Here is an 11,729-nt window from a genome sequence, read left to right as displayed (position 1 = left end):
GCAGTGAATGTCTTAATGTTTTCTACCTTCAGCTAAATATCAAAATCAAAATTATTTTTCTGATTTCTTCTTCTGATATTTTGGTCACAAAGAGGATTAGAAGTGGGTGAAAACTGATTAATTGATTCATCATTTAACGCAACTATCAAGCAAAATTGTTCACCCTTCTCCAAATGTGAGGATTTGCTGCTTCTCTCTGTTTCGTACAGTTTTAAATTAATTAAACTATTTCAGGACGACTTTGAGCTCCGAGAAGTTTTTAGATGCTTTTGAAAGTTTTAAAGACTCAAAAATGATTCAATTAATCAAAACAGTTAACAGATTAACAGATAGTAAAGACGGTTGTTAGTTGCAGATCTAATCCTTCAAATGATCAAAACAAAAACAATTTTAAGTTCTCCATCTTATTGATCATAAGATCGTACAAAAATCCACCATTTTCCTACTTATTGGTTTGTAATGTTGCTGAAAATGTTCTTCCTGTTAGATATTCAATTAAAAGCGGAGTACACATCTATTTTTTTTTTTAATCTAACCTGACAGAAGAGCGACAAAACAAAGATTGAAAACAACTCAAATGCGCATTCTCGGCAGATTTCCTTCATATTTAGACCTCGTGGTTTATTTCGCCATCGTTTTCACGGGCGAACACAAAATATTTGAGGTTATAAATGTTCATCCAGCAGAGTGAAACGTCTTTGGATGACTGACGGATAGACTGTCGGTGCAGGTCGGCCTCTTTCATCCGCCACAAAACTCCCCAAAACGTGCCTTAAAACTCTGGTTTATTATGTACAATTCATCGGAAACTTTTCAACAATTTTGGCAAAAACCCTCACAAACATTTGGCACAGAAAGTCAGTGATAAATATTCTTCTGGTGTGCATCATAAAAACAAGGAGGGAACCTGGATGGATGATCCGACACGGACGGTGTTTGTGAGATGATCGGTGTGTTTACATCGGGTCACAGCTAACATCAGAGGGAGGGAACATAAAGCACCAACCTTCACCACTTTAAATCAGCCCGGGGACAGTTAGTATTTACATATGTACTGGTTTGATTTGTCCTACTCTATGCCCACGTGTGTGTGTGTGTGTGTGTGTGCGTGTGTGTGTGCGTGTAATACTTCACACACAGTTTTTGTCAAGTCGGTGGCTGTTGCTTTTCTGTGACTGAAAACGTCCTCACCCCCGCCCCCCCTCCCCATTTGGCACGACCAAGGAAGTCAAAACAAACACCCCTGATTTGTGAAACAACAATTTGGTCCTCATCACAAGCTATAACCACATCTTCATTATCATCGTCAATATATCGTCATCGAGAAAATGTTTAAAAGACGGAATTAAAAGGTGGAATTCGTGTCCTTCACAGTGCTGCAAAACATTTGGACGAACAGATCGAGGTCGGACGCCACGTTGGCAAAAGAAATCCTCACATCAAGTATTTACCAGCTCCAGTGGACTTCATGGCTCTCTCGCCCCCACCCCACCCCACCCCACCCCACCCACAACCCCGAGCCATGCTGCACCCTGGGTAATGTAGTTCACAGGGACTTGTGCTTCCCCAGCAGGCAGAGGCTGAGGCACTGCAGCAGGCCTTTCATCCACAGGCAGTGAGCCAGCAGCAGCAGCAGCAGGCAGGCGCCGGCCGAGCAGTAGACGCCGATCACCGTGCTCTCCTCCGGCAGGAAACACTTGGACAGAGCGTAGCTGCCGGGTGACACCGACGCCTGGTGGGAAGAAAGAGAGAGAGAGAAGACAGAAGAGATGATGATGACTGACCTAGTTGATGAGAGTTGTAGGAAGAGGCGGCTGCCTTGGGCCCCTCTGCCACCGGGAGGCCTCCCAAGTCTTAAAATAAGACCTTGAATCCCTCGCTTTGTTCATTTATCTTAATTTAATCATGCTTTTTTTTTTTTTTTTTTTTTGTGAGTTGGCAACAAAACAAAGACAAATTTTGATAGAGAATCTCACCACAAGGTCCATTTAGAACCATTTATACAGTAAGTATTGGCTATATTTCAAATTGCAATGTCATATGACGATCATGTGATACGCTAAAAAAGCTCCAGCTACTAAATGGACCTTCATTTTGAAACTGTTTTTCAAACTGTAAATTTTCATATTTTGAATTTTTCTTTAATGAGTGGGAGTTTTGAGGTCAATATATATTTTTCTTTTTTGAATTTCGGGATGAAATTAAAACGTTTTGATTCATGACAACTACATTTTAATGCAGTTACATCACATTTTGGACACTGCAGCAAACTACTGGATTATAACAACGAGCATTTGGAGAACCAGCGCTAAAATGAACATTTAACACTGGGAGTTAAAATCAGCAGAAACACTTCACGTCGGGATTTTATTTTGAAAGTCCCAGGTAACAAATCAAATGTTCGGTTTAGAGATTAATATTCTCCATTTAGATCTCGCAGATGAATGGTTTTATATTCACTGTCTTTTAGCTCAGTTTTTAGTCTCTACCATCTACTGAGGGAAAAATCTGGCACTTAACCTGCTAAAATGCCCCCAAAAAGTTCACCAGGTGGAGTTTTTTTCTGCCTAAAATGACCCAATGAGACCACTGAGAGTTAAACACCGATAAACTCACTTTAAAGAGAGATTAAGGGGATAGTTTTTTTACTAGGTTCCTCTTATTTAATGATATAAAAATAGCGATTAAAACTACTGTCAAATTGATCTCTTGACGTCATCTGCTAACAACCTTTTGTGGAGCCTCAGCTGTGGTCCAGTGTCTGCGTTCCCCACTCACCAGGATGAAGCTGGGGTTGTTCCTGTTCCTCCAGCTGAAGGATGGCACACTGATTTCTGGGTACTTGTTGTCATGGAGAACCTCACATCCGCTGTGGGTGTGTCCACTCAGGATGAGGCGGGGCTTAAACCACTGCAGCAGCTGAGGAGAGAGACCCACACCTTCGGTTGCCAATCACTTACATCAGCACTTTCATCATCGTCATCCTCTGCTGTTCCTACATGAGACTATTCCTGACAGCGGCCTGTTGTTGCTGTATTTTAATGGGATGAAACTGCTGCAGAAGAGATCTTTGAGAGAGAATGAAAAGACAGCAGAGGCGGTGTGATGAGACTGCAGAGTACTCACCCTCTGAGAGGCCTCTTTAGACAACACGTCGTACTTCTCTCTGAACAGCAGGTGTCGCTCTTCAGGCGGCGCAGCGTCCTGTCCTGTGCAGCCGGCATCGCTCACTCTGTACAGAGGATAGTGCTGGAGAGCATAGAGGAAGGTCAGGGAAACATGTTTGTCTGTAATCCAGGTTTTATTTCACCTTTTGTTTTTGTGGATTTTTGGTAGAAGAAAAAGGAAAGAGGGTGAGAAGATGGGCAGCGAAGATACTGGGTCAGTAAAAGGTCTAAATATGGAGCTGCAACAGCAAACACTGTTTAAAGAAGTACACAAAACCAGATAAAATGCTCAGGCTGAAACGATTCATCAATTCATCATTTGTAATTGTCTCTAAATATTCAATTTTCACCGATTTAAGCTTTGAAGCTAACCTTTGTAGAATATCTTTACATTCTAAACTATTATTTAGGAAAAAAATGTTTCACATTTCTTGAAACTCTTGAAATGTCATATACATTTTCACAGCGAATAATCAATTAAAAAAACTAACTCAAAGATTATTCAGCAGCTTCAGAGCTAATAAACACAACTCTCTCACCAGCAAAACATGGACATCTGCTGAACATTTCTAAGCTAGAAAAACTCAATTTATTCATCTCTAAAGGAGCTTTAAGTTTGATGAAAATGTTCTTTTCTTCACACAGTCTGACTATTATTTATTATTTATTACAGCTGCTCTGTTAAATATAAATATTCTTCATGTCTTGTGCATTATTTTACTCACATTTCTTAAATATTCAGTCAGGCATATTTGCTCGATTTTGTAAACTTTTGGATCTCCACTAGACTTTCAAAAAAAGTTTGGCACGAGTGTGTAAACACTGATCCATCTGTGGGTCAGTGGAGTTTAAGAGGTTGAAGTTTGTGGCTGCAACACCTGTTGCTTTTGATTCAGACGTTTAATGTTTAGTTTAGAAAATGACAAATTTACATTGACAGTGGAAAAAAGACTTTTAAAAAAAAATGTTATAAAATCGCTTTATAAAGGATTTAATAATTTTGACACGAAAATACCTGGACTTCAATACTATTTCATGAAATTTATATTAAGAAAAATACAATCCCTTCGCACATCGTTGTGCAAATCTTTAGTTTGCACGCAGTTGTCCAATAAAAGCTTCACATGCAAGGTACCGGTAGACGCTACAATTTACTGATGTTCCCTGAACGCCTCACAGCATTTGGTAGCTGGACGCCACCCGCGCGCGGAGAGGCCTCCAGGTGCCGCAGCTCACCTGACTCAAGACAGGTATGTGGCCACAGATTAGTTGGAAAAGAGTGAAATAAAAACGTCTTATTGTAAGTTTTACTTCCTTAAGTTTAAACGGAGGTATTTTATCTTATCTACGTGGGCTGTGCGCGGTAACGTTGAGGCTAACTGGAGGCGAGATTAACGGTGCTCGCGCGTAAATAACGCAGCAAAAGTAGTTTTTTTTTTTTTTTTTTTTTTTAACGAAAACGTGAGTGTGGATGAAACCTGAGTGTCAAAATTTATTACCGGATGACAAGACGTTTTTTTCGGTAGTAAATTCCGCTCGGCGCCATAAAGCTATCCAGGTTCAGTCCACTTACTTTGAATGCACTTTTATATTTAGCTTTGCACAAAGCGTCCCAACAACAACAACAACAACAACAACCACAACATGACAACACAATCTGACAGGGAATATAAGCATCACAAAGAGTGAAAAAAAAAAAAAAAAAAAAAGTATTAAAACTTTCCAAAATGAACCTCTAACTTCCAGATTTGGTAACTGATTAAAAAAGGTAGGTTTGGATTTTCTCACTCACTGCCTCGTTGCAAGAGTTATCGATCACTTTAATCCACATATCTGTGAATTGACACCTTCCCTGCACGACTCCAGTGTAAAAGACGATGGACAAACTCCACACGGCCAATCCAAAGTTTAGGTTTCAGAAGTTTGAATTTAAATCAAGTGGATATCTCCAAAACATATATAGTCTTTCTAGTGTGAAATTCTTTGTGTTGTTTTTCCTCTGCTGTCCAGGCGGAAAAAAACAAAAAGAGGGATTTTGCACTAAAAAGTCTGTAATTTGAGTACGGGAATACGCAGCCCACGTAGGTGATGACAACAGTATCAGTCGATCAATCAGACGTTATTTATATCGCTTTTTTTTTCTCCATACAAATACACTGTAATAACCACACGCACACCCCTCCACATCCATTCGAAAGCAATACTACAAGACTGCATTGAAAATAAAACAAAATAGATAAAGAGAAACTGAGGAGGCACTGTATAGATCTAGAGCACATAGATCTGTAATGAGGAAACGCTAGAGGAAGGATAAAAAGTTCAAACGAAGGAATAAAATCCAATAAAAAGACATGCCAAGCGTTAAAATCGACTAAAATGAATAAATAAATAGAAGAAGAACTAAATAACATTCGGGTTAAATTAGCCTGAGTTGTGTGCGCGCATGTATACAGATTTAAATGAATAAAATCCCATTAAAAGTCAAGTAAAATATTAAAAGAGAGCATGGGGATATACAAAATATTAAAGCCGACTAAAATGTATAAATAAATAGACAGTTTGGATACGTGAATAGAATTCAGTTAAAGGCCAAACTAAAAAGGTAGATCTGGTGTTTCATTTTAAAAGACAGGATTTAAGTGTATTGTGCAAAGTTTTTTTTTTTTTTTGTGCACAAAATTACAGTGTGTAACTAAAACAAACCAGATCGAACTTTGGGTTCTGGACTCTCAGGTGTAAAAACACTCTTAAAATCCTCTTCCCCCCCCCGCCCCACATTGTAAATCTGGAAAGAGGAATGACAACAGAGACGCCAGTAACACTTTCAATCAACATCCGGGCACGTGAAGCAAAATCTCAGCTTATTCCAGCACCATTTCTTGTCTTTTTTTTCTTCGAAATGCTCGGAGCAGCGATTCTGATCAAAAAGCCTCGTCAGCTGTGGAAAAGCGAGGCAGAGAATAAACACGCAGTTTACCTGTAACATGACGGGGGCCGTCGGAGGGTAGAGCTGCGAGCCCTCACAGCTGTCCATCACGCCGCTGCCGGACTGCGCGTTCTGCAGCAGAAAAGGAAGCGTAAAGAATTCATCAGCTGTCTCGTCCCTCAAACATCGGTCAACATTTTGATTTCATATCTCTCCGCCGCGACTGGAAGACCGCTGGCGCCACTTTTAATGAGCTTTTTTCTTCTTCTTCTTCTTCTTCTTTTGATTCACACCTCGTGAGCGTCGGCAGCCGAGCGCGTTCGAGGCGCTGACGGCGCGAAAATGCGCGACTGACTTCCATAAAATTGGCTCCCACCTGAAGAGAACAGTTGAGGTCTCTGGAGAGTTTGATCAGCTCCTTTTCCACCGACTGGCAGATGGGACAGCCGTCGCCGTGCAGGGCCACGCTGTTCACCAGCAGGAAACTGGGGAGAGGAGGAGAGTCTCATTAAATCTGGCCGAGCGCCATTCCCAACGTCAAGACTTCATCCCGGGTGTGTTCTGGATTTGAATTGATCTTAAAACAAAAACTGTGAACACAACATTGACATGTAACTTGACGGTGAAGTTGTCAGCAGCTGTGGAGCAACATTAAGCGTTCATTTGGAGTTTCCTTTCTGGCCATGTGACAAATCCAATAATTCAGTCTGTGTTGTTTTTTATTTTTTTTTTTTTTTAACCAACTCCTGAGGGAAATATCTGGCTCTGAGTTGTCCGCTGTTCACTGGTGGTCTGCAGTCAGTTTATGAAGCTTGAAAACATACGATGACGGGAAGTGGCAATCCACCGAGACTGGTTTGTTTTAAAGCCTCAAATTTGGCATTTTGGCTGTCGCCATCTTGTTTTTTTGCAGGCAGAAGTGCCCATTTTCGGACAAACTGAGGAAGAATGTGTGGATCTGACCGAGTGGCCGCCTCCACCTGAAACCTGACTGCACCTCGGGCATGTCAACCCGGCACAAGCCCTGAACATACCTCTGTTTCAGCGAATGACCCCATCGTGACCTGCGCAAAACATCCGACTTTGTATTTCATGGAAGGAGATGACATCTTTTTGAATGGGAGAGTTTATTGGAGCTGTGGCTTTATTTTTTTTTTTGGAGTCAGCCCCTAGTGGCCCCTCAGTGGTATTGCACTTTAAGGCGCTTCTGCATTGGCTTCACTTTGTTTGACTCGGAAACTACGACCATTTTTATATCCGGTCTGTGGAGGAGAGTGAACCAGTAAAATTGAGCCTGTTGAGCTGCAGATTAAGGAGAGAATATGAGTTGACTCCTTTTCACTTTACATTATTATAAATTGACTTGCTTTAAAGGGGCGCCTGCAGCTGGATCTGCTGCACTGACCTCTGTGGCTTTTGTACATCAGCGCTGCGTCGGTTTCCAGCAGAAACAAGGCTATTTGTTTGCCTAATTAAGACCCGTGGTCCAGTTTCCTGGCTGGTTTCATGTTTAAAAAAAAAAAAAAAGGTGCATTTTTAAACACATGGCTGATTCACAGGATTAAACCTGCGACCTTCCAGCCCGCTGAGTCACTTGTTTTGGTCCCGCAGCTCTGTCGCAGGTTGTTGTTTTTTTTTTTTTTTTTACACGCATCCTCCCGTCACTCACTTGACTCCCTTCTTGGTGACGATCCTGGTGGAGGAAGCGTTGAAGACCTTCTCGAAGCGCTGCAGCTTGAACCAGTCCATCCTGGGGGAAGAGACACAACGACGGGCTCGTCACACCGCGCACGACAACCCCTGCTGCTCGGTCTGTCACGAGCGGTTACATAAGAGCAGCGCCGTCTCACTTCCTGCCGCGCCGGACCAATCAAAGCACGTGCGATCCGCCGCGTCTCTACATAATCCCACTTTTTTTTTTTTTTTTTTTTTTTTTTTAATCACACGCTTCAAATGCTAAAACTGCAGCGATTTTATGCATCACCTTGTATTTTCTTCCCCTGAGAAATTAAGAAAAACCGGCTCCCACAAAAAAAAAAAAAAAAGACAGTTACATACACAATAAACGCAACATCTCTGCAATATAATGTAATTAAACGGGCTCAAAAATGACCATAAGCATAAATCGAAATCTCCGCGATGCTAAAAGCATCTTCTGTGGTGTGTTTTTTTTTTTTTTCAAGGCTGAAGCCTTTTTTCGACATGATTTGTTTATGGGGTTTTCTTAATTTGTTTGTGACTTTTGAATACAGTCAAATCTGCTTTTACGTCGGATTTTTTTTTCAACTAACGTATTGAACTCTTTCTCCACGTCAGAGCGCTAAAAGTTTGCTGGCATTACATTTCGAGGAAAATAATGATTTAGGACTGAGACTCAAAACAAAGCTGAGACTTGGAATTTATTTATGACGTGAAACAATTGAGTATGTTATATTTATTTGTTTATGATGAGTCAAATTCAAGGATGCAGAGTGTCAGAAATGTCAAAATAAGTTTTACAAAGAACCCACCAAGTTAAGTTTTTCTGTAACTGTAGAATGTAAATCTTGTCTTTAAATCAATGAGGTGACATCAGTGTGTACTTTTCTTCCTGTCAACAAAAAGGCCCAAACCAATAATTCCTAAATCTGTCAATATTTAATATGTAAATCTCTCAAATCTGCTTAAAAGTATACAGTTGATATTTACTTCTTTTTTTTTTTTTTTTTTTTTTTAAATGCTCTTTTTTTTCTGGAGAAAACTTTCTTTTTTGTTTGTTTCGGGCAAACATTACTCAAACAAATGTAAACAGTGTGGTTGTTGGGGACTATTTTCAGCTGTGGATTAACACATTTGGAGCTTGTGGTGAGCTGCAGGATGGTGTATGTGGGACTGACTCCACAGAAACCACAGCGCTTATGTTCACTGTATTCAAATCTTCTGTATTTTGATGGAATTTGTGGAAAAGTCGTCGTCCTTTTTAAAAGCGCCGCATTACTGCCGCAGCACCAACGCAAAGCGCACGACCTCCTTTGCTGTTTCTAACGCTGCTTTGTGTCAATACGATTCCTCCCGATTGGCTCACGTCAAATATTGTCTTCACTGGTTAGGTAACGTGGACAAAAGTCTTTGTTGCAGAGAAGTCAGGTATTTGTATAAAAGCAAACAATAGAAACGTGTGCTCTCCCACACCTCGCACGGCTTCAGTAGAGGCAAAATAAATGAAAAAAAAACAACAAAACTGGTCAAGCAGGTCGGATCAGACAACCACAGACACGCGACGACAAACGACAAAGCGCGTACTCACTCGTAATGGAACCCGATGTCATGATTTCCAACCAGTACGACCAGCTCGGTGTCGGTGGAGTGTCTGAACATCCTGTGAAAGCGCCGCACGTCGTCCTCCCAGTGCTGCACGGAGACAACAAACACAAACACGGCTGAAGTAGCACCCGCTTTCAACGAGGAGAAGAAGAAGAAGAAGAAGAAGAAGAACTCCCCCGGGAGGCTCCAGAGCGTTAATGGGACCTCGAGGCTTTGATTCACGTCCAGTTTAGCTTCTGCAGGGTTCGAAAGCTGCTCGCGGGAAACCTCTAAAGACACCAGTGCTGTGGTTACAGTAATTGACTCAACGATGCTGCTTCTGATGACGGCTCAAATTATTAATGGATGAAGCGAAGCAAAAAGCTTTGGAGCCTTTTGTTTCTTATCATCGTACGTTGGTTATCGTTGGTTTTAGGGAATCTCAAACTGGAAATAAAATGACCCGTCATCTAATCGGGTAGTTCGTTTGCAGCGAACGATCGGGCGATTTGTTCGGGCAAAAAGGCCAAACGTTTGCCTCTACGATGTGCAGATTTGCTTCCTTTTTCATGTTTTATATCGTTTCATTCAGTACGGTGGCGTTCTGGCCGGTTTGTCAAATAAAACGGGACAAATTTGTGAAAATTGGCAGCTTGAACAATCACCCAAAAAAGAAAATATTCACTGGTTTCAGCCCGAGTTTTAGTATTTATTTTTCTGCTAAGTCTGAATCCTCCAGGAGGAAGCTTGAAACACGGCATGGGTGAAGCACGAAGGCCAGAAATTCTTCAAGTTTTAGGTCCGGATTTAAAAACGTGCCGCTTTGCTTTGTTTTATATTATTTGACGTGGACTATCTCGGTGTTATTGGACAGTTTTCCAATCAAAACTGATTTCAAGATGTCATCTTTTGAGTTTCTTGGAACGTCAGGTGGGATTTTTTTTTAAAAAAAAAAAAATTTTAAACCAAACAATGAATCTATTTTTTAATAAAGAATATAATCAAGGGGTTGATCTGTTAGTTGGAGACATACTTTCAGTATTTCTCTTTCTGTTATATTCAGTCCACGGAATACAAATCAGAAGAGTTGCCAGCCGAGCTGATGGGGAACGCGGAAGATTAGAAGAGATTTTACTGTCTTGTTTCCTCCATTTCCCGTTTTTTTTTAATGAGTCTTTCTTTTGTGTTCCTACCATTTCCTCTTTCTTCTGCCTTATTTGATGTATCCCATTTGACAATCCAGTAATAGATCTGAGAGAATTCCCAGGAGATTTTTTGTTGTTGTTGTTGTTGTTGTTGTTGTTTTCCCCCCACAGCAGGATGGATGTACCATTGGAGGGCTAAGAGGATGCAGGCTGCAGCTGTTTTTCCTGGGGAACCTGCAGCCTGTCGGCCCCGGATGATGATTATGACCGGAGAGCACCGGCCTCTGCTCTGCATCCACGTACCGTTTTCTCAAGCATCATCATCATCATCATCATCATCGTCACCATCGTTATCAAACAGTGAGGGTTTCACAATGCAGAAAAGGAAAAACAGGAAGCTCTGCGTTACCTTCTGCGAGCTCCACTTGCCTTCGTCGAAGATATCGCCGAGAATAAACACTATTTCGGGCCTGAGGAGCCACAGCGCGGTCTGGAAAGCCCTCTCCATCTGCCATTCCCTGCGCGTTTGGACACAACAAGTCAGCGCTATTCGTTGTTTTTGTTTACAAATCACTCGGCACCGACGGAAGGATGGAAGGGGTGATGATGCATTGCTTCGAAAAATGAGGGCAAAAAAAAAAAAAAAGATTACCTCCTCAGCTTGTCGAACCAGTGTCCTCCGACGGCTCCGAGGAGGTGGGTGTCCGACAGCACCATTGCGCGGACCGTTGAGTCCATCGGCCGGCCGTCGATGCCCTCCCCGCCCCGAGCATGGCTGATCTTCGGCCAGGCGCACTTGAGGATGGTCGGGAAGTAGATGAGATACTCGCAGAAGAAGAAAACGCCTCCGACCACGACGATCAGCACCACCGCCACCATCCATCTGGCGCTAAACCTCGGCATTTCTTTGTTATTCGGCGTTTGGGATGCCCTGAACTGGCGCACTGGAGGTGGTGATGGAGCGGTCCATGAGGCATCTTCACCTCTTCCACGGCCGGCGGTTCAGGTCTCCAGCAGCCGTGTGATGCTCATGGCAAGTTGCTCTGAGGCTGCGTGGGATCGAAACGAGCTCCGCGTCGAGTCCGGTGGATCCACAATTTCAGATAGAAAGTTCAACACCTCTGAGAGAGAGAGAGAGAGAGAGAGAGAGAGAGAGAGAGAGAACAGCAGCCTGCCACCGTTTCGCAACCACAGAGCCACTCCGTCTAA

At 42.2% G+C, this 11,729-nt stretch overlaps 1 protein-coding gene across 1 annotated transcript; it reads right to left on the bottom strand.

Moving 5' to 3' along the window:
* Positions 1 to 768: 768 nt before the first annotated feature.
* mppe1 (metallophosphoesterase 1) lies at positions 769 to 11,729 on the bottom strand. The gene is made up of 9 exons (XM_069692489.1): positions 11,173 to 11,729; positions 10,930 to 11,038; positions 9,380 to 9,483; positions 7,763 to 7,843; positions 6,470 to 6,578; positions 6,145 to 6,225; positions 3,127 to 3,249; positions 2,779 to 2,919; positions 769 to 1,732 (listed from the first exon to the last, which is right to left on the bottom strand). Exons 1-9 carry the CDS (start codon positions 11,421 to 11,423, stop codon positions 1,547 to 1,549), a joined length of 1,185 nt encoding a protein of 394 aa, XP_069548590.1. The 5' UTR covers positions 11,424 to 11,729; the 3' UTR covers positions 769 to 1,546.

The sequence above is a fragment of the Brachyistius frenatus genome, unplaced genomic scaffold (genome assembly GCF_029030835.1).
Source record: "Brachyistius frenatus isolate BFR_SWC_R1_liver_20210118 unplaced genomic scaffold, ASM2903083v1 Contig_12, whole genome shotgun sequence".
NCBI lineage: Eukaryota > Metazoa > Chordata > Actinopteri > Embiotocidae > Brachyistius > Brachyistius frenatus.
The sequence above is the reverse complement of the archived record's forward strand: the minus strand, read 5'-3'. Positions and strand labels throughout refer to the sequence as shown.

Coding starts and splice junctions, on each gene's coding strand:
- mppe1 (XM_069692489.1), bottom strand. CDS start 11,423: ATGCCGAGGTTTAGCGCCAGATGGATGGTGGCGGTGGTGCTGATCGTC. Junction 11,039..11,172: donor TGGTTCGACAAGCTGAGGAG/GTAATCTTTTTT, acceptor CCAAACGCGCAG/GGAATGGCAGATGGAGAGGG. Junction 7,844..9,379: donor GACATCGGGTTCCATTACGA/GTGAGTACGCGC, acceptor CTCTTCCCCCAG/GATGGACTGGTTCAAGCTGC.